We start from the raw sequence: 21,952 nt of genomic DNA on the forward strand, positions 1-21,952 counted from the left end.
GGCCCGGCAGGCCCCGCCCCCACCTGTGGGCTCAGCGCTGAGCCACGCCCACTGCGAAAAGCCACGCCCACCGCCAAGCCCCGCCCCGTGCGCGCACCTGAGCCCACGTGTCCCTGCTCCATCCCTCCATCCATCCTTCCTCCGTTCCTCCATCCTTCCTCCCATCCCTCCATCCCTCCCCGCAGCTCCGTGCCCTGCCCACGCCTGAGCTGTGCCCCAGCTTGTGTGAAGCTGTGCTGTGTGGGCAGTGAGTGTGCTGGTTTGGACCCTGCTGATGAGCCCAGGGTTATGTGAGGGCACACAGCTGATCCTTCTCCACTTACATTCAAAAAAAATAAATCTACAAAATGCACACAGAAACAGCCTGTGTTAAATGGCACTGAGGCAGTCACAAGTTACAGAACACCAGAGTTCAGCTTCCCAATCCATAGCTCAGCTGGCTGTTGCTTGGACTTTATGCTGCATTCTGTAATTAGAGGATTATATTTTGTTCCCTTGAAGGGATTGTGTTTGTCAGTGCTTGAGAGGGAGGGAATTTGGAAGATGAGGCTGGTCTGGGTAAGGAAGGAGGCAGGTTTGTGTGAGCAGGAGTTGGAGAACACTCTGAAGGGCACAGGCAGGAGCAAGGAGAGGATGGCTGGGATCTGGAGTGGCAGCCAGCAATGGCTCTGCACTTCCAGAGCTGATGGATGTGCTGGGTGGATCACCTAGCATATTTTGGGTAGATCACATCACATTTTTGTAGCTGGCTGCTCTCTGATTCAGTGTGCCTGCCTTGAGGCACTGAGGATCTGGCAGGAATAGCTGCTAAATGCTCCTAAACCGAGCTGCAGCTGCAATTAATGCAGCTGTACTTTGAACATGTGCAGAATAAACATCACCCTTGGGTGCTTCATGGGACACCTAAACCTCGTGGAACTTTTTGACCTAAATCCCACTATAGGCTAATACCTGTTCAGAAGGTCCAAGGCTCAAAGCTTATGTTTTGTAAATTAAAGCTGAGATTTGCTTTTTATAATTCTTCATGGCCAAGTCAAGCAGTAGTGGCTTCATGTTCAATAGATCCAGTTATTTAGATAACATAATGGAAATAAATAATGTGGATATTTTACAGTCCTGATGTAGAGATTATTTCAAGTTTATTCTTATGCAGATTAATAAAGGTTTGACTTTTATAAATTGATGTGCCAGGCCCAGAGTGCTTTGGGCTTGCACATGCTTTTCATGCCTGCAGAAGACAAGGAGGGCCAACTTCCAAGAACAGAGGAAGATGAGAAGATTAAATTTTTTATTTCAAGTCTTTGTCTCAAATTCTAAAGGTGTCTTTTGCAAAATGTGCATTTTCAAAGTAAATACATCCACCATCTGAAAGATTGCAGTGTTTTGTGGAGGAAAAAGGATTTACATTCTTGGTGCAGTTGATCAGTTAGCTTGTATCTCCTCAAATCTTCATTGTTATTAACTTATAGTAACATAATAATAAGTTTATGGACTTTGTGTTCAGTTTCAAATTACTGATATGTAGTAATCAGTGATTACTGTAATTTGTAGCCTGAGTTCAGTTGATGGAAGCTGGTGAGAAGGAGCTGGTTTTATTAGATTAATTTCTGGAGAGTTTTGATTATTGGCAGACACACGTGGCTGTGCATTTTCTTAACAAGATAAAATTATTTCTTAAACGAAACCTTTCTGTTTTGATCTTGACAGGAGAAATGATTTGAAGCGTGCAGTCATTGGCATGCTAGGTGAGGAATTAAACCCTGTGATAACTTGTTGAATAATAGTCACAGACATCCTCTCAAGTGACTTCAGGGTCAGCTTTCAAATAAATTATTTGCAGGTGCATTTTGGCATCGTTCAGATGGGTCAAAAAATTATTGATCTTTCACCTAATTATTAAAGTATCAATGTGAGTAAAAATGTCCAGGTAAGAGAGAGAGAAGCAGCTGGGAATTTCTTAGGGCTTTTTCCACCCATTGAGGGGTGGCAGCCGAGATTGAAAGCTGCTGGTGTTGTTGTTGCACGTGATGTATTTATTTATTTATGTGTTATATATTTACATGATTTAGAATGAACATTTTAGGTAGAGGGGATATTTGTGAAGCAAGTGCTTTGCTTTTTCAAGAGTTTGCCATAAGCAGGCTGTGGGTATTTTTTTAAGGTTAAGACACGAGCAGAAAAAGCAAAATGAAGACACATGCCAATTTTTCTTAAAATAGTTTCGAATTTGTCACAAAATTGCCTCTGAGCAGAGAAGTTTTGAGGAGCTCATCCTGATTTGGTAAAGATTTAGGTCAGAGATGACAGGGATTTTTTAGATCACTTCCATCCTGCGTGGCTTGGGAATTACAGGCTCCGAGCATTTATTTGCTCAATAACTTTGTCACTTAGTAAACCCAACCATCTGAAGTGAGTGCAAATAAAGCACTTTTTGGTGTAGTGGTTCTGGATATTGGTGGAGTGATTCTGGATATCCTGAAGATTCCAGCCACGGTGAGTTGCTGTGGGAAGAGCCTTGCGGGAGGGGTGGAGCCCGGGTGGGGTTGGTCCCAGTCTGCGTCCGCCGGGCTTTGATAAACTCTGTCCTTTGTTTTTTCAGAGGCTGCGAAGTGGCGTGGTCAGAGATCTTGAGCGTCAGAATCAGAAAAAGGAGAACGTTCGCCTGTTGGAAGAGCAGATTGCTCTGACAAAGCGGCTCATTGAAGAGAGAGACAAGGCGCTAATGGAAAAACGTTCCCAGCAGCCCTAGGCGCTGGCCTGGCTCCTTAGAGGTTTGATTAAAGACGTTTGAAGGTCGTTTGCATCTCACTCCTTGCAGGTGTTGTAACAAACAGAGGTAATCTGTGAAACACTGCTTATTTTGTATAAATTATAATCCAGCCTCTGCAGCTTTAGGGCAGAAACACAAACCCCATTTCGTCTGTGATTGGTACTCGCACTGTGGGGGCTTGGCTGTGCCGCGTCTGAGGCTGGGGAAGAACAGCTCCTTGTGGGACAGGCTCCCTCTAGGATGGCCAACAACGTTCACATGGGTGGGCTGCTCAGCCGCCACGACGATGAAGCCACCAGGACCTCCACCTCCGAGGGCCTGGAGGAGGGCGAGGTGGAAGGGGAGACTCTCCTGATCGTGGAGTCCGAGGACCAGGCTTCCGTGGATTTATCGCACGACCAGAGCGGGGACTCCCTGAACAGCGACGAGGGGGAAACATCCTGGATGGAGGAGATGTCCTATTACTGTGAGAAGTGCCAGAAGTGGATCCCAGCAAGTAAGGCTGTGTTGTGCTGGCCGTGGTGGTGTTTGCGAGGTGTTTGTGCTGTCCTGCGTTCCTGTTTCACACCTTGGTGGGCTGCTCCCCGTCCTGCCTCGGTGGGTGATGCCTGCTGGCTGGGGCTGTGTTAGACGCTGCAGTCCCAGAGCTGGTGCTTTCCCGAGGAAGTCAAACTGTGTTCTTCAATCACCAGAGAACATCAAAGTTCAGAAATGTGCCCACACTCACAATTCTTGCAGCTGTTTAAGGGCTTGGGCCAAGCGACCCGGCCTCTCGGCTCACTCAGATAGTGACCCTTGCTGTAAAGCTCAGGGGAGGAAAAGGACTTTGTGTGTTACTTTCTTTCCCTCCCTGTTGATTTGTCACATCTGTGGAGCATATGGCTTAATCTCAACCTTAATGTTTTCCCAATAATGTGAATTTAAATTCACTTAGAAACATGCCCAGCCTTCAGCAGCCAGCTCTGGGGGGTGTTAGGAGCAAGCTGCAGACTTTGGTGCCTCTCCTCTGGCACTTGACATAAGATATATGCTGTTAGCAGTGTAACAGACAGCTTTACATTCTAAATTCTGGATCATCTGGTCTATTATTACATCTAAGAGCCAGATATTGCTAAACACCTTGACTTTGGTTTTGGTGCTTTTTTTTTTGTTTGTTTGTTTGATTTGATTTGGGGGTTTTGTGGGGTCTGTTTATTTATTTGTGGTTAGAAATAAGGAACTTTTTAGGTGGCACCTGCCTTGCAGATATGTCAGAGCTGCCCTTTTTGCCTTCTTAGGATTTGCCAAAATTTACAGTGTGAAACTCTCCTCTCAAGACGTGTTAGTGAATGTTTAGGTGTTGATGTAATGTAACCAGCATCAAACTATTTAATTACTGCACAGTAAAGGGAAATATTAAATTGAAATGTATTAATAAAAAAAATGAAGCAGAGTTAAAGGTAGCATGAACTATCTCACGTGGAGCACTTGATTTAACACTCTCACTTGCTTTAACACTCAACTTGTTTTATTTTACAAACATGCTCCTCTCTGCAGTTGCTGTGGAACGAATCCAAGGAGCAGAAAAGGCCAGTTGCAAAGCAACGGTAGCCACATACAAATGTGCAGAGTAAACGAGCTGCCAAAGGGAGATACTGTGCTCTTTCCTAATCATTCAGTTCTAGGGAGTTCACATGTCTCATGTGAAAATGGTCAACGTGCTCAGGCAAATAATCACTTTTTTACATTGAATTGCCACTTAGAAATTCTCTTAATTTACCAGATGTGAGGGGTTTTCCCCCAATCAGATGCAGTTGCAACCTGAAGTCTGTAATTCAGTATGGAAGCAGGGTATCCATATGTTAAAAATTATAAAATTATTCAGTAAAAGAGATTACATCCTTGTAGAGAAACATCTTTTGAGTGTGACTTTCCAGAAACACTCTAGTCTTAACATTGTTTCCCTGTCCTCCGGTGTAATTTTTCAATTGTTCATGTTTGTGTAAATTAACTCCTGGTGAGTTTAGAAGCCCTGATTTCCTTTTCCTCTGCTGTAGAAACATGGAATTAAAACCTGTAACTTTGGGTACATGGGGGTTTACAGGTGGTTCTGTCATTTTTGTTCGGACAAGCCTGATTTTGGAAGAAATCCAAATTTTCTTTGCAGCACTTTTTCCTACAACAGAGCAAAAAGATTGATTTCGACCTTTTCATTTTAGGTCAACTGAGAGAACAGCTCAGCTACCTCAAAGGAGATAACTTTTTCAGATTTACTTGCTCTGATTGCTCAGAAGATGGGAAGGAGCAATTTGAACGCCTGAGATTAACATGGCAACAAGTAAGTGAAATGTTTGTGCCATCAGAACAACCGTGGGACTTTCTGAAATTGGTTGTTGTGTACATGCTACCTGGAAAAGGAGGATCAGGTATTGGTAACAAAGGAGCATTTGCATGAACTGCAGAAATTAATTAGCTGAGGATTGCCTGCACATGAGAACTTCAGCATTTGGCAGGGAAATTGAAAGATAATCATACAAACCACATTCCTTTTCTTTTTTTTTTTTGTTCCTTCCCCTTATGTTGCTCATGAATTCATGGCTTCAAGCAGGTTTGGAAAAGCAAAATAAATACAATTTGGCTTCTAGGCATGAACAGTGTTTTGTGTCTAAGAAAATGTAAAACTGGTGAGGTGGCAACATGGAAACAGAAAGCTTGCCAGCTCCCTGGGTACAAAGCTCCAACCTGGATGCCTGTGCACTTGCTGGAATTCACTGTTCCAATCATTTGCACACCTGAGCAATCAAAATAACATCTGTTTGCATTCTTTGGGCCTGTCATGGTGTGCTGTCTCATAGAATATCACAGAATCAGCTAGGATGGAAAAGACCTTTGAGATCATGAAATCCACCCCGTGACCTAACACCACCTTGTCAACCAGACCATGGCACTGAGTGCAACATTCAGGGTTTCCTTAAACACCTCCAGGGATGGTGACTCCACCAGCTCCCTGGACAGCCCATCTCAATGCCCAGTCACTCTTTTTGTGAAGAAATTCTTCCTGATGTCCAGCCTGAACAGATCATCTGGGGACCTGCCCCTCCTGAGTCCATGCTGTAGGTGCCAAGTGATGGCACTCAGGATGATCTGTTCCATAACCTTGCCAGGCACTGAGGTCAGGCTGGCAGATCTGGAGCTCCCTGGATCCTCCTTCCAGCCCTTCTTAGGGATGGCTGCCACCCTGGCCAACCTCCAGCCATCAGGTACCCTCTTGGTGAGCCAGGATTGGTGGTAAATGATGGAGAGCAGCTTGGTGAGCTCTTCTGCCAGCTCCCTCAGCACTTAGGATGGATCCCATCTGGTCCATAGACTTGTGAGCCTCTAAGAGGCTCAGCAGGTCACCAGCTGCTTCCTCCTGAATAACAGGATTATTATTCTGCTCCCTGTCCCCTTCTTCCAGCTCAAGAGGCCACTTGTCCTGAGGACAAGCTGTCAGACTGTTGAAAATATCAGCCTTGTTGGCTTTTCCTTGATTCTTACCCATAGGCACTCAGCCTTATTGTCATGTAAGATAATTTGGGACACTGATTGTAACTCCTGCACTGCTTTCTTGTGGTACCAGTGCAGGGGAGAAGGTTGGTTTAGGCAGGGGTCTGTGCTGGCAGACTGGCAGAGTTTCACCAGGTTCCAGACTGGGAAAGCAAAGGCTGTTGGCATTGCCCAGGTCTCTTCAGAGTGCCATGGGGAAGGGGCAGACAAAATGAAAATGGGTGAGGAGGAAAGCTGTGACCACCTCCATGGGCTTCCAGCAGCCAGAGCTGCTGCTGCTTCTGGGTAAGTGGAATTGAGAGAAATGGTCAAACTAACTTACCTGAAGCAGGAAGAATGGGGACAGTGATTTCTGATTTTTTTTCAGTGTGTGGCCTCAACAGATCCATATCTTTAGTCAGTTGAAAAGAGAATTATTTTTGACATCCTGAGACGTTGTTCCATGTGATTTAAAACCCACAAAATCCTAGTTATCAAACTGAGAGGGGTTGTGAGGTAGAAATATGGTGAAGGAGACATTAAAGCTGTCCATGTTTACTCATTTTGACATCTTTAACAATGCATCCCAGAAAGCCAAGGTCCACTGTCAGGAGACCCATCTCCCTAGGAAAAGCAGATTTCAGACTCCTCTGAGGGTGAAATGCAAGTTGTGTTTGGAAGTAGTGCCAAACCAAGGCTGTGTCATTGCTGAAAGATGATCCCAGCCTAGCTGATTTTAGTTCTGTTCTAATAAATTAATTGAAATCAATTAAGTAAATGTAATTAACAGTTGGTCACCCAGGATTTACTTGAAGGAGGTAAGATGTTTTTTCAAAGCTGCCCTTTAGTTTGGGTATGTAACAGGTCTGAGTGAATTTGGTTGTGAAGTGTGTGCAAGACCATTGTCACAGTGTTTCTGATGTATTGGATAGCAGGATTACTTGTGACTTTTTTTTTTTTATTTATTTGAAAGACTGTTTCCCTACCTCCACATTACATGCAGACCCCAGCTGTACTGGAATTCATTTATACAATTAATTTATGCACAATTCTTGTGCCTCAGCACAAACCTGCATAACTAGGCAGCTTGTTATTCCCCTGGGATGGAGAAATCTCTGGAAGAATGTGCATCTAACAATAGGAAGACAAGAACAGGCAGCACAAAACCAGGAAGAAGATGGATTGCAGAAGTTGCCTATGAAATGTTGCAAAAATAAGATATTTATGAGGGAGCAAAGATCTGTGTGTGTGTGGCAGCTGTGGGGGTCTGTTCAGCAGAAAAAGCAGAAGGGATTCACTGGTGTCCAACACTTTTTGTTCCAGGTTGTCATGTTGGCAATGTACAACTTGTCTCTGGAAGGAACAGGCCGTCAGGGGTACTTCAGATGGAAAGAAGACATTTGTGCTTTTATTGAGAAACACTGGACTTTCTTATTAGGGAACAGGTAAAGACATGATGTTTTCCTGAGGGTCTGGTTGGTGGGCCAAAGGAATTAAAGCTTGTTATACAGATGGACAAGAATCCTGGTTAATTTGGTGACATCTCTGTTGAGCCTTAAAAGTGATAAAAAGGGAGGATTTAATATTGAAAATCTGAATGCAGGCATGGGGGTACACTTGAGAAAGAATCAGCATTTCTTACTGGGGAAAAACAACCCCAGGAGTGTCACAGGAAAGCAATACAAATGCATGTATTTTGGATTATTTCTTATCTTCCTTTAGGCAGCGTATGAACCTGCAAAGAATTGAGTTTTTCTAAACAGTTACAATGGCTGGGCTGATCCTGGTATTGACAAGCTTTAGGGACAGAAATGTGATCCAGCAAAGTTCCTTGGCTATGAAGCTTGCAAAGGACCAAATTCTTCAGAAGAACTGAGCCTCACCTTTTAGATTGTTTCAGATCTTAATGAAATGGCTCTTATATAGTAGGTGTTAAACAACTGAAACGTTTTTCACACTGTCAAGAGTAGGAGCCTCTCTGGTAGAGGGCAGCCTTCATTTTCCAGGTGAACAGCACATTTCTTCTGAGTGTGCTGAGGCTGTCAAACCCAAGCCTCACTGTTAATGTGTGCTGTGGAGGCAGGGAAGGAACTGAGCAATCCTTGGAAGTTGTAGATTTGATTGGCTTCCCAGCTTCTTTCCTTCCCCAGGGAAATCCCTGGGGGATCTCTGTTGCAAGATCTGGCCTTTCTTCCTAACCAGATTTGGTCTTTGGATTTGCTTTCAGTGCTTGTCTGTGCCTGCTTGCTCTGTTCTCAGAAATGTTAGCATTTTCCTCTCTGGAAGCCACAGGGACCCTGACAGGAGGGCAGCTGGTGGCCCATTGTCCCTCATTCAGGGAACCAATGCCTCCCAGAGTTTGCTGCTGCCTTTTGAGACTTGTCCTGGGAACTGGGCGCTCCTTGCTGTGATTAAAATTCAGAGAGTGATTCCTGGCCTCAGACACAGCCTTCCCGCTTGCCTGGACAAGCCACTGAAGGAACAGAGACAGCTGAATCGTGTGTGCAGCAGTACAAACTGTGCAAAGATCTTCCTTGGCATATTGAAGTGCAGCTTATCCAGATTTACTGTAACACTCCAGACTCTGAGCTGCAGCAGCTGGGTTTGATCCCCCACCTTTGAGGTTCAGTACCTCAAAATGTGTAAGGGCAGCACCTGGGCAGCAGCGAACACCAACTCAGCCAAGCCTTGGCAAGGACAGAAGTTTCTGCATGAAGGCAAGAAGAAATCCTGAGATTCTGGGCAACTGAGGTTAAACTCTGCTCCATGAACCTGGCTCTCCAGAGTCCAAGGGAGTACCTCGGTTATTGGCTACAAGGGCAATTCTTCAGTTTTTCTCCTCAGCTGTTCCCTAAGTGACGTCTTAGTTAGCCCTGTCCCCAGTTCCTAAAGGAACAAAAAATGCTCAGGTGCTCAGTAAGAGTGCACTGCCCAGCAGAGGGAAAGGCTTAAGTGCAGCTCCCTGCCTCCAAAGAGCCAAATAAATGCTTCAGGAGTAGTTCAGTGATTGTGTGTCAGTGCCTCTGGCAGAAACACTCTGTCCAGGATGGAAGCACAGCTGGTGAGTGGAGACCTAACCCTTGTTTTCCTCTCTCCCACCACAGGAAAAAGACCTCAACATGGTGGAGCACAGTTGCTGGCTGTCTCTCTGTGGGGAGCCCCTTGTTTTTCCGCTCGGGGGCACAGGAATTTGGAGAACCGGGATGGTGGAAGCTGGTTCATAACAAACCCCCAACACTGAAACCTGAAGGAGAGAAGCTGTCAGCATCTGCACTGAAGGCAAAAGGTAACTCTGTCCCCAGTAGTGTGTAGATTCCTTGCTGGGCCAGAGCTGGGAGACGTGAGAAAAGTTCAGTTAAAACCAGTTTGTGTGAATGGACAGCTCCTTAGTTTTGTTCTGCTGTAATGGCTGACTGAAGAGAACTATGGTGCATATACTGTAGTGTGAGAAGCCTGTTATATTTTATTACCCTTTTCCATTGTGCTGACTTACAGGGTTTGAGGCTTGTGCAGAGTGGTTTTCGTTGGGTTATTTTAGCTGAAATCCACAATTTTCCCACTTCTCTTTACCCTGGGAAATGTCTTTTATCTTTTGTCACTAGATGCAAATTCTCCTCTATGTGGAGGAACAAAATTTGGGCTTTAACAAGGCTTTAGTCATACACTGGCTTAATGCTACATGTCCCACTTTGAAAACCCCATCTTTTAAGCTCTGTAGTCAGTGTGATTTTGACTGCACAATGTGAATCCAGTGACTGCAGGAGCTCAGAATAAGCAAACTCCTTCTGCAGCAGCTTCCAAGCCCCCGCTGGATCCCATCATTACCGTGGAAGGCCTTCGGAAGCGCGTGAGCCGCAATCCCGTGGAGTCAGCCATGGAGCTGAAGGAGAAGAGGTCCCGCACTCAGGAAGCCAAGGACATTCGGAGAGCCCAGAAGGAGGCAGCCGGCTTCCTGGACCGAAGCACCTCCTCCACTCCCGTCAAGTTCAGCAGCCGCTGCCGCCGGCCCGACATCGTCCTGGAGAAGGGCGAGGTCATCGACTTCTCCTCGCTGAGCTCGTCCGACCGCACGCCTCTGACCAGCCCCTCGCCGTCCCCGTCCCTGGACTTCTCTGCTCCCGGCACGCCCGCCTCGCACTCGGCCACTCCCAGCCTGCTCTCGGAAGCAGATCTCATCCCCGACGTCATGCCACCACAGGCGCTCTTCCATGGTAAGAGCCGCCATGGGTTTCCTTCGGTGATGAACTGTGTGCGGTTTTCTAGGAGTATATTGTAAAAAAGAAGCTCCCAATGAGGTGCAGGATCCTTTCAGGTTGAGATGGAAAGTAACTGGCAGTATTCTGTTGTCTTAGTTGAGAGTGAGAATTGACTGGTTGTCTGTTGCAGCCTGGATAGCTGCTAGCATATTCCAGTTGTGGTGTTACGTTTTAGTTAAGTGGTTTGCTGTGTCTCACCCCTTGAAAATGTACAGTTTATTCCAAGCCTGTGATCCTCCCTTGAAGTATCATGTATCTGTAATCCCAATGGCCCAAGTCTTATTCTGTGCCCACTTTGAATCTCCTGTTAAGCTGTGCAAGGGAGATGAGAAGCCTCTTAGCCCTTTGCTCTCTCGGCCCCTTTTCCCCCTAGGTTTTCCCTCTCTCCCTCCCCCTTCCCCTTCCCCCCTTTTCCCTCAGAAACCATGCTGCTCCTGGGGTGGGACCCCCAATAAACCCTCATCTAATTAGCACCCTCAGAAGCTGTGGGGAATCTCCTTGCCTGCCTGCTGCTACTGGCAAACATACAGCTCAGGGAGCCCCCCCACAACGAACTGCATCAGTTTTCCATAGTTTTAGCACCAGCTTCTAAGGCCAGAGGAAACCCCCATTGTTGTTTTCTGAGACATCCTGAATAAACAGTGGGTAGACTTCACACAGCAACTGCTGGACCACTCAGCGTAAGAATTTCACTGCAACACAGATAACACTGTTATGTAGCAAGTCTAGTTTTGTCTCAAATGTTTTTCATTGGAGAAATTTTATTCCCATGGTAATATCCCAGTATTTTATAAGTTTGATTGTGCTGATTAATGGATGCTAAATTTCAGTGAGATTGCAGGACAGTGATGCAGGCTGAATTCTCTTAGTTCCTTAAGGAGCCAGTCTTCTGGGTGACAGGAAGAATAGTTGAGGGTATGCTAGCTGAAGATACAGCTCAGCAGCTTGACTTTTTGATTTCCCAACCTTTGGGACGTTTCAGCAGCTTAATTTTCCTCAAACAACATGTGCTTGCAGCTCAAGAGGGGCACTGTTTCCAGATGCCAAACTACAAGACAATTTAGGAGCAGGATTGATTCTGTGTCTTGAAATTGGACTCTTTTCAGCATCTCCCATCCAAAATCAGGAGATCTGGCAGTACACAGAAAATGAAATGTGTTGGTAAACCCACATTATTGTTCCTTAGCAGGAAAATGCTGTGATAACCATTTTGAAGTGGGATTTTGATGTTTAAATTATTTTTTCTTTCCCCTGGATTATTTTGATCTGTTCCACAGATGATGAGGAAATGGAAGGAGATGGAGTCATAGACCCAGGAATAGAGTATGTGCCCCCACCCAGTGGGACAGCTGGTGCTGGCACCATGATAGCAAGCAGGAAAAAAGTGAAGACAGCCGAGCAGATCAAGCAAGAGGTGGAGAGTGAAGAAGAAAAAACAGAACGTATGGAAGGTGACAGTGAAGATCCTGAAGAGTCAAACACACCCTTGCAGGTGAGAGGACGAGACAAGGGGAAGTCACAGCTGGAGAAGGATGCTAAACCCAGAGTTCCCAAGCACACCTCAGTTAGCATCTATGAGGAGAAGCTGCTGCTGAAGAGACTGGAAGCCTGTCCCAATGCTTTGAGCATGACCCCCGAGGCCCGGAGGCTGAGGCGCAAGCTGCTGGTCAGGCAGGCCAAGAGGGAGAGAGGGCTCCCACTCTTTGACCTGGACCAGGTTGTGAATGCTGCACTGCTCCTGGTTGATGGGATTTATGGAGCCAAAGAAGGTGCTGTCTCCAGGTCCCCAGTAGGGCAAGCAACATACAGAACTACTAGCCAGGACTTCAGGATCTTGGACAGATACCAGGTGGGTGTTCCCAAATCTAAGTTAGCTTTTGGCACTGGTTATTTTAAAGCTTTTGCTGCAGCCAGCAGTGTCACATTGAGGTTATCTAACACCTAAAGTGAAAAGGATCATGTGAACAAGACTAGTTTTGGCTTGGGGCTGTGTCCCCACCAATGCTCTCCTAAATCCCTTTCTTCTTGGGACATGCTGGTTCAGCACTGCTATCTGTCAGTGTCAGCACCACAAATGTCACTGTGTTTGTACTCCAGCCCTGCCCAAATGCTGGTGCTGGAGGCCTGGAAGTACCCAGACAGGTGGGTGCTCTTTCATGTGTGTAGGAGGGAGATGACCTGCAGCACTTCTAGATTTGGGCACCAAATTTGGGAGTGCCCAGCAGAGTCCACAGGTGGCACCACTGTTGTCCAGTCCACCCTGTCACACTGAGAGGCCCTAACTCTCCCTCCATATGTTCAATCTCTGCCTGACCTCCCTGCAATTGTTGTGCATTTTGTGTGCATGCAGACGATGCTGCCCGCCACGAAGGGATACCGCCAGCAGACAAGCAAGTTCCTGTACCGCCTGGTAGGCTCGGAGGAGCTGCTGGCAGACCACAGTATTGTCAGCCCTTACACCTCCCGTGTCCTTAAGCCTTACATCAGGTACAGAGGCTCTGAGCTTGCTCTTGGCTTGTGCACCGCCAGCCCACGGAGAGGACACCTTTCTTGGGCAGTGCTCCTCACTCCTCCTCAAAGTACAACCCAGTGCACCATGGTAACCCTGGAGGGATAGTGTTGGATTTAGCTGAGTAGTGAAATGGATTGCATTGGGAAGGGGACTCTCCAAGAGGGGGCAAGGGCAGAGAGAGCATTGCTGTAGCCACTTAAAGCAAGTTGCACCTGCTCTTGGGTCAGAGCTGTGATTTCCTTGCTCATGCTGTAAGGAAAGACTGGCTGGACATGCTGTGGGTCTGGAAAGTGTCTTGGCCTCTAGGACAAGGGTGTTTTGGCTGAGCGTGGGGCTGCTTCCCCAGCATGTGAATGGAAGACTGTTCTTTATTTCCCTAAAGTTGGGCATGTCAGAATATATTTCATGGGCACTACCCATTTAGCTGCAGTGCAAGTTCTTGTTGCTCACTTGCTTTTTGTGTTTCCTTTTCACGTTCCTGGCAGGCGTGATTATGAGACAAAGCCTCCAAAACTCAGGCTGCTGGCAGAAATCCGGGCAAATCCACACAGGAATGATCTCAACTGGAAGGCTGAGCCAGAAGCACCCATTGATTACTGCTACGTTCGCCCTAATCACATCCCCACTATAAACTCCATGTGCCACGAATTCTTCTGGCCTGGTAAGATTCCTCCAGTGCTTGGCTTTCCAAGAAAGAAGTGGTATTGTTCAGAAAAAAAAATGTTCTTGGGCCAGATTTTATTTCAGTTGGTGTCTGGCTGGTTCTTAGAAACCCATTATCTGATGTTACAGGAATGTATTTGGGGTGGAGGCGTGGGTTTGGTGTCTTTGTCTCTTGAGATTGTATAAAACTGGGCAATTAGGCCCTAATTAGCACAGCACTTACAAAAATAGGTGCTAATAGGAGTAGTAGGTAGGTTTGTAGTTAACTAAGCTTAAGCATCCAGTGAAATGTTTTGCAAGAATCAGGGGTTGAAATAAACAGTTTTATACCAGAGATTACCGGTCATTAACTCTGTGAGAAAGTTTCTTCCTAGCAGCCATAAGCTGCATATTTCAGAGTGAAAGTTGGGAGGTCGTAGGAGGAGTGGCTGAGGTCACTCGGTCTGTTCAGCCTGGAGAGGAGGAGACTGAGGGGAGATCTCATCGTGGGCTGCAGCTCCCTCGGGAGGGGAAGCAGAGGGGCAGGCACCAATCTCTTCTCTGTGATGACAGGGCCCAATAGAACGGCTCTGAAGGTGTGTTAGGGCAGGTGTAGGTTGGGGGTGAGGAAAAGGTTCTTCCCCCAGAGGGTGGTTGGGCACTGGAACAGCCTTCCCAGGGCAGTGGTCACAGCTCCAAGCCTGCCCCCGAGGAGTCTGGACAACACTCTCAGGCCCATGGTGTGATCCTTGCAGTGGTCCTGTGCAGGGCCAGGAACTGGACTGGATGATCCTTGAGGGTCCCTTCCAATTCAGCTTATTCTGTGATTCAGTGAATTGCTTTTACAACTGTAGGGTCTGCTGTGATGTCCTTTATTTCTTCAAGCCTCAGTATTTACAAGGCATGGGAAAGGTTAGGTTTGTATTTTTCTGTGTCCTTTCTGGAACTGCAGGTTCTTTGGGGACAATGGCCACCCTTTCTGGGGGTGGTTACGAGGCTGCACTCTTTAGTTCTTCTGAAATAATAACAGGGATGTTCATCTGCTGCATGCATCAGCTTCTGATCAGCAAACAACGCAGCAGACTAATTTAGAAAAGACCAGTGCAAACAGTACACACCTTTATTCCAGGTAACTGCTGGCGTTGTGTTTTGGTTTGCTGATGGTGATTCAGCAGGGCTGTAGTTCAGCAGTGCCCATGTGCCCCAGTCAGGATGGGAGCTCTTTTTGCTTCTCATTATGCAAATTGCACAGTGTGGGGGGAAACAGCCTGGCACACCTTTCCTTTCACGAGCTGTGTGAGAGCTTGTGAGAGACACTTGCAATCCCAGCAGCGGCTGAACCACTTTGTCATAGTCTCTCCTCTCCTGATAATGCATTTGAAGTTCTGGCCAAGTTGGGTTGCACCTTCATTAAGTTCTTCAGGACTCACCCTGTTTTATTTAACATAAGGAGCCATGGGTGTGTTCCACCCAACTGTGAACTGTTCATCATTAAATCAGAAAGCTGACACCCCCGTCAGTCTCCAAACAGGAATCCAAATCTTTTCCATGGTGAAAACATTCTGATGCTGGGATATGATTGTTGCACCTTGGTTCTGTTTAGCAGGAGAGGGAGGTGAGGAAGTGATAAGGATGTAAAGCCTGGGTGCAGAGGGTTTAGCTGGTATAGCTTGGGGGTGGGAGGCAGAGATATGCAACTGGGTGAGCATCATTAAGCCATCACTTAGTTCTTCTGTGCCTCCAAATCCTCCCTTTCAGGGCTGTTCTTGCCTCTCCCTAGGCAGAGCTAGGTTTCCAGGTAGAGAGGTTTCCAGGTAGAGAGGTTCCCAGGTGTTGTCTCAGTGCCGTGGTGCCCTAACGGGAAACCTCTCCCTAGCGGGGAGTGTCTCCAGTGGTGAACCATCCTGAGCTAAGCATCTCCTACAGGAAAAACTGCACCCCTGCAGAGACACCAGCGCCTGGGGCAGTGAGTGTTCTGTCCAGACACGCTGCCACGCACTCCACAGGCAGGGCAGCCTTGCCTTAATTAACACAGCTCCCTATTGCCAATCAATCCCTCCCACGTCTCGCTCCACCCAGCTTACTCTGGAGCAAGAAAATAACTCGCCCACTTCTCTGTGCCTGGTGCCTTCTGAAGTCTTGCCTCTCATCAGGAGTGATTACTGGAAAACATACTCTGCTGTTTTGTTACCCTGTGTTCCAAATACATTGCAATTGCCAATTTGAGGCTGAAGCAAATGTTTCTGGCACATCTCCTCTATGTCTTGCATCTCATTTAGGGTCTGTCCACACAAATTATCAAGCAATCAGTCTTGAGTGCCTCGAGCTGCACTGCTTGGTGCTGACAGGCTGTGTGGATGCTCTAGGACTGCAGCAGCAGGGTAATTAGGCAAGGTAACAAACTCCCAGTCTGTTTTTGAGTCCAGCCTCTGACTCACAGAAGCACCACTGCCTGAGAGGCTACTTCATCCCCAGATTAGAGAATTTGCATGCTAAAAGCAAGTGTTTTGATAGCGTTGGAAGCTGTGGTCAGGCTCACAGTGTGGCTCCACAACCAGCTGAGTGTGCACTAGAGACAGCAGTAAGAGCTGCAAGGGGGAGGAAAAAGACAGAAACCACAGCAGGCAATGCTACCAAAGCTGAATCCCAGTTTCATGTATGCTGCTTCTGAAGAGAGTTAAGTTTCAGTTTCATCCCTGAGTCATTTGAAAGGAAATCAGCTTTGTTAGTATTTCCATGCAAGCTCCCCTGCTAGGCAGATACTGTTTTGTCTGTTTTGCTGTATCATCTTTTCCCTTGCATACTCACCTGGCAGGGGAGGCACCAGGATCAGGTTTTCCCAAGGCAGGGTTCATCCCCTGCACTCTGGATGTCCTGACCCCTGGGATTTCCCAAAATGTGGGAAATTTGGCTGCATAATTTGTAGTAACAGAGGACTGCTCTAGCAGGGACCTTGGACTATTCTATGATGCTGTGGTCTTTTGCTATCACAAATTTGAAATAAAGGTGAAAAGAAGGGATTGAGTGTTTCTAAAAAGCCTTGAACTCCTGGATTTGAGCCACACTTTTATTTTGGTTTCCAGTGCTTCCAACTGCTGTTTCTCTCTTTCTCCCTAGGAATCGATTTGTCAGAGTGCCTGCAGTATCCAGACTTCAGTGTTGTTGTCCTTTACAAGAAAGTTATCATTGCCTTTGGCTTTATGGTGCCAGATGTGAAGTACAACGAGGCTTACATCTCTTTTCTCTTGGTGCACCCCGAGTGGAGAAGAGCTGGGATTGCAACCTTCATGATTTACCATCTTATCCAGGTAATGAAATGAAATCATCCCGTGAATCTGCCAAAGAACCAGCTCTCATTTCTTCCTTGTGTGCCCACCTGCAGATTTTAGAGAGTGAGATATTGGAGAACCCTTTTTGTGAGAGTTTATGGGAGGGAATAGCTCCTGCTTTGGAAGTCAAAATGTGTTTAGGAAAACAGCCATCCTGGTCATGTCCTCAGAATTAGAGGGATGCTGCACACTTCAGCTGTCTTGGGGTTAGCTCTGTGTTCTTCAGTGGTCAGTAGTTTGTGTAGAAGGGATACTGTAAATGGGGGTTTAAGGAGTAAATGAGGTAAGAGTGGGCAGGGTCAGTTAGAATTACTGCAGCTTTCTTGACTACACCTTGAGGTCAATTCCATGCATTAAATCACTCATCCTGATCTCTATCACTCACTTGCACTTTTATCCTCTGGTTCAAATAGAGCTGAGTTCATGATGAAGTGTTTGCAACCTCATTGTTTAAACTGGCTTGCACTGGGCCTTGTTCCACAGGGGTACTTGGGAAAATTAATCTCAGCTAACTAAATGGATGATACTAAAGGAGTTAAACTTCATTAAATCTCTGAATGAATACTGTTATTCAAGTGGCCTTAATTCCACTGACTTTCTTGAATTAAATTGCAGGAAAAGCAGCTTAATTGTGAGTAAAGATGAGTAAGATACATGTTCTTTACAGAGCCCAACTCCATAGTTTTACCACTCCCTGAGCACTCCTGGCAGAGCTGCTGATGGGAAACGTTGTAGTCAAGATGAGTTTCACTAACAAAAACTCACAGTTGGAAACTATTTTATGCTCTTTCTTTCTTGGCTAAAGCAAAGTAGGGAGTGCTGGCAGAGCCTTGGAGAAAGTGATCCCTGCTTTGGAAAAGCACTTTGTGCTCCTGGGCTGCCTGAGGGTAACTCTGCTACCTGCACAGCTCTCTGCAGTGCTGGCACAGGCCTCTCATCAATATTCTTTAAACTCAGCCCTTGCATCTCCCAAGCAGCTCTATGTCAAGTGTTGAAGGAAATTGCCCTCAGCTCAGTGTGTTGATGTGAGATGTCAACACCCAGTGGGAACAGGAGCCAAGGTTTGCAGGGATCCAGCAGGTGGACAGACTCAGAGACTTCCCTCTCCAGCAGTGGGATGCTGGAGTTGGCAAGTCAGCCACAGAAAATCCTCACACCTTTCTGTAGGATGTATCACATCAATTAACCTAATCCTGCTTGCATGAAATTCCCTGTTGAGAAAAGCCAAGCAGATTTGAGAGATTTGAGTCTGATTAGGCACGCTAGCAATGAGAGATCAGCACTGTACGTGTGGCTCACATGAGGTTTGTTTTGCCATTGCTGACTTTCTGACAGAAGGGGTTTAGTCCTGTGGAACAATGGTGGTTGTGACCTTCTGTTCCTCAGTCTCCAGGTTGTAGGTGCTGCTCTGCAGCCTCCTTGGGCTTGGGGTCTCCTCTCTGTAGCTTGAGACACTTGGATGCTCTGCTTGGATTAAGAGTAGGTCACTGACTTTGGGATCAGTGTGCTGAGTTTGGGGCTGAATTCTTGGGAACAGCATAACTTAACAGGAAAATAGTTTGATGCAAATAGCCGTGGCTGGTTTTGGTGTCAAAATTTATCCTCTCATGCATCTGTCCAAGAGGAACGAACTGGATTTTCTTAATGATCTCATTCAAATTTTCTTTTCCCCAAAACAGCTTCCAATTATTTCTTTTTTTCCTTCCCTCCTTAAATTCCTGAGACTTTTCTCCTTGAATATACTATCTTGGAGATTTCCTAGAGGGTATTACTGTTCCCACTTTAGAGTTACCATACACTCAATATACATGGAATGCTATTAAATCACTCGATGAAAGCAGAAAATAAATTATTTCAGCATCTTAATCAGAGTGTTGCTGGTGAGAATAATTTAGGATCTTCAAGGTAACTTCAGCCATGCTATTATTTGCTGTCTGAACTGAATTTCCTGCCTTCTCAGGAGGTGAGTGCTGTGCCCTGAAGGATGGGAGAGGAGCTGGGTGGGATAGGCAGGAATTCCAGCATGACAGCACAGAGGTGCTCAGGCAGTCCCAGAGAGCTCAGCTCTGTTTGCTGACGGGGAGGAGTGCAGAGCCTGATCCTCTGGCATGTTTTGTCTTTTCTTCAGGCCATTGTATTTGAGATCAGGGCTGTACACCAAGATTATTTTTAATTAACAATTACTTTAGTAATTTACAATGGGCATATGACAAATTATAATCCCAGACCTTTCATTGTCAGAGAATCCACATTTCCCAGAAACAAAGGCTCGGAGGAGCAGCAGCAGCCCTCCCTTTGCTGTTGCTATGTGTGGTAACTCTTGTGACTTTTCTCACATTTCCTCAGTACCTTGGATCCCTGAGCTGATGAGTCTGCTCACCTCCGCATTCCCCCAGAGGCTGTCTCGTTCTCTTGCAGTGATATCTCCTTTTTGTTCCTCTCCCCCTCCCTTGGCAGACCTGCATGGGCAAGGACGTCACCCTTCACGTCTCTGCAAGCAACCCTGCTATGCTGCTCTACCAGAAGTTTGGATTTAAGACCGAGGAGTACATTTTGGATTTTTATGACAAGTATTACCCCTTGGACAGCAAGGAGTGCAAGCACGCCTTCTTCCTCAGGCTGCGGCGCTGAGCTGCGGGAGAGCTCTGGGGAAAAGCCCAATCCATCCAAAAAACTCCCCCAGCTTTTGGTGGAGAATGTTGGCTGCCACAGGAGAGCTGCAACACGCTGGTGTGTTTATCCCTAGGACTTTGGATGTCAGCAGTGAGATGTTGTGTGTGGAAAAATGCAATCCAAAAGGATTGATTCCTGTGCTCCAAGGGGAGAGGCCTGGAAATGCCAACTAGGGTACACTGAAACCACTGGAGAATTGAATTATTTATGGGGAATTTTCCTGCCACTGTTACTTTGAAGAGCCTCATTAGCAAACAAAAATACCAAACAAAAAAGTGTTTCTCATTTCAGAGGGGCCCCATGGATTTCAAGTTTTGAAACCTGTCCAAAAAATGTTGCAGGTTTTTTGTCTCTGTTTTTGTTTATTAGCAAAAAATGAACACCTAAATTTAAACCATTCAGTGTTTCTGTGGTTTGATTGCTTTGTTAGGAACTGTCTTGAGTCTGTGAAGGGAAATAAGGTATTGGTGCCTGTAGCTGGATGTTAACGTTAGGAAAGTTCTGCACATGCCAGAACTGTAGTCTGGAACCATGTTTCAGGACTACTGAAGAGCGTGTGGATTCCTGTTATCCCAAGTGCAAGGCTCAGAGGAGACACCTTTGTTTTGCTCCTTCCCTTGCCCTCCTTGCCCCGTGCTCAGTGTGGTTCTCGTAGTGCGCAGTGTTTTGTGTTCAGGAACGGTGTCAGGTGCGTTTGTGTCTAGGCAAGGTAGGGCACCGCAGCTGCCAGATCAGCTCTTTGGAATCCTTCCACCTCTCTGTGGTTGTGGGCCTGCAGATCAGCCCTTTGGGCACACCTCTAGCCACAGAGCAGCCTCACAGGCTCCAGCACCCACCTCCTCCTGGAAGAAGCCCAGAGCAAAAGTCAGCGGGGATGTTTGAAATGCTGATTTGTAGAAGCAGTCTGCTCGAAGCTTGGAGGGAGGAGGAGAGGGCAGAGGTGGCCCAGATCTAGTTCTTGGAAGCACCTAGGCTCACCTAGCAAAGAATAAATAGAAATAGCCAATTTAAAAATACAACCCCAAATGCTTCCTCTGGTAGTGGCTCTTGTCCTTTTCCACAATGTAGCAGCTTCTCTCTCTGCCTGACTTTCAGTGCAGATGGACAGGAAGCTGCACAGACCAAAGGTCAGGCTGGGCATTTTAACTATGGATCACATCCATTGGGATGGTCCTACATCAAGCCCACAGAGAGCTACACACCAAATGTGACTTCTCTGTCCTTAATCTGCTGTGTGTACCTGCTGGCTACCTAACTATAGCAGTAATTGCCTTAGTGGAGTCTTCATTTTGGTAACAGAAGAGAAAGGGACACAAAGTATGTTTTTGTGTAGCCAGTGTCCATCACCAACACAAAACCAGTGGTAGTGGAAAGGAAAACCAGCCCAGCCAAGGGTTATGTGCCCAAACATCCATGCACATTTCTGCCTGTTTCATGACTGTGAAAATTTTCAATGTTCTTATTATGAGTTAGCTGGACTTCAAAAGAAAAGAAATATATGTCTTTATGAATGGAATTAAAGCCCTTCCCTTGGAAAAGCTTGTCTGTAGTCATACTGTTTGTTAAGGCGTCTCTCCATCATCTTATTTCATTGGAATCCTGCAAACTCCAGTATGGCCATAAGAGGATGTGCGTGGGCAGCTGAGCAAGGCAAGAAACTCATTTCCCTACGGGTGCCCCCAGAGAAGACACACACAGGCAGGCCTTAGCACAGAATTATGAAATACAGAGTAGTCTAAAGAAGATGAAGGCGAGCATGAAGATCTTGAGGACCATCTTGCTCTGTGGCTTTGTCCCTCAGGGATGGCCAAGTGACAACGCTGTTATACCAGCCCTGTGTCACCTGCTGAGCTGCAGCCAGCTTCTTTTATCCAAGTCCCTCGTTTAACCCCAGATCCTCAAAGGCACTGAAGTGATCCTCGGGGTGGGAGCCGTGGCTTTGTAAGGGGTTTGTTCTTCTAAAGTATGTGGTGAAGCAAGCGGACGAATGGTGTTCCCAGCCCTCTGCTTCCCTCTGGTGCCTCGGGAGCCCGGCTGCTGGGTCACCCGAGCTGCGCTTGAGGAGCCAACACCGCGCTGCCCGGAGGAGCCAAGCACCGCTTAACAAAGCCCGGCTATCCCAGGAATAAAGGCGGAACCTCACCCTTTCCTAACGGGGTAGCAAAGCCCGAGTGTTTCCCTGAGCTCTGATTCGTTGCCACATGGAAAAGGTTTCCTTTCTCCTGGCTGCGCGGGCTGAGGGCTCCGCGAGGGCGGCGGGCCCGCC

The 21,952-nt window shown here is 46.7% G+C and overlaps 2 protein-coding genes and 1 non-coding gene across 4 annotated transcripts; all 3 read left to right on the forward strand.

Moving 5' to 3' along the window:
* Nucleotides 1–1,738: 1,738 nt before the first annotated feature.
* On the forward strand, nucleotides 1,739–2,790 carry LOC102032898 (protein PET117 homolog, mitochondrial). The gene is made up of 3 exons (XM_031061261.1): nucleotides 1,739–1,745; nucleotides 2,441–2,493; nucleotides 2,600–2,790. Exons 1-3 carry the CDS (start codon nucleotides 1,739–1,741, stop codon nucleotides 2,747–2,749), a joined length of 210 nt encoding a protein of 69 aa, XP_030917121.1. The 3' UTR covers nucleotides 2,750–2,790.
* On the forward strand, nucleotides 2,598–21,224 carry KAT14 (lysine acetyltransferase 14). 2 transcript variants are annotated; one of them, XM_005426204.3, is made up of 10 exons: nucleotides 2,598–3,266; nucleotides 4,969–5,087; nucleotides 7,598–7,719; nucleotides 9,379–9,560; nucleotides 10,066–10,485; nucleotides 11,808–12,379; nucleotides 12,881–13,017; nucleotides 13,528–13,703; nucleotides 16,802–16,992; nucleotides 19,471–21,224. In XM_005426204.3, exons 1-10 carry the CDS (start codon nucleotides 3,011–3,013, stop codon nucleotides 19,642–19,644), a joined length of 2,349 nt encoding a protein of 782 aa, XP_005426261.1. In that variant the 5' UTR covers nucleotides 2,598–3,010; the 3' UTR covers nucleotides 19,645–21,224. The 2 variants fall into 2 exon arrangements, with proteins under 2 accessions (XP_005426261.1, XP_030917116.1); XM_031061256.1 differs by having other exon boundaries at nucleotides 2,813–3,266; nucleotides 10,069–10,485.
* LOC115948466 lies at nucleotides 16,485–16,641 on the forward strand. Its single transcript, XR_004082296.1, has one exon. It is a non-coding gene; the product is annotated as a U1 spliceosomal RNA (small nuclear RNA).
* Nucleotides 21,225–21,952: the final 728 nt, after the last annotated feature.

This window comes from Geospiza fortis, unplaced genomic scaffold, assembly GCF_000277835.1.
Source record: "Geospiza fortis unplaced genomic scaffold, GeoFor_1.0 scaffold271, whole genome shotgun sequence".
NCBI lineage: Eukaryota > Metazoa > Chordata > Aves > Passeriformes > Thraupidae > Geospiza > Geospiza fortis.

What these genes read in the sequence shown, in the direction of transcription:
- LOC102032898 (XM_031061261.1), top strand. An exon ending in TCCTGAAGATTCCAGCCACG is followed by an intron (nt 2,494 to 2,599) that starts GTGAGTTGCTGT and finishes TTGTTTTTTCAG; the next exon opens with AGGCTGCGAAGTGGCGTGGT.
- KAT14 (XM_005426204.3), top strand. Translation starts at nt 3,011, where the DNA reads ATGGCCAACAACGTTCACATGGGTGGGCTGCTCAGCCGCCACGACGAT. An exon ending in GGATCTTGGACAGATACCAG is followed by an intron (nt 12,380 to 12,880) that starts GTGGGTGTTCCC and finishes GTGTGCATGCAG; the next exon opens with ACGATGCTGCCCGCCACGAA. An exon ending in CCACGAATTCTTCTGGCCTG is followed by an intron (nt 13,704 to 16,801) that starts GTAAGATTCCTC and finishes CTTTCTCCCTAG; the next exon opens with GAATCGATTTGTCAGAGTGC.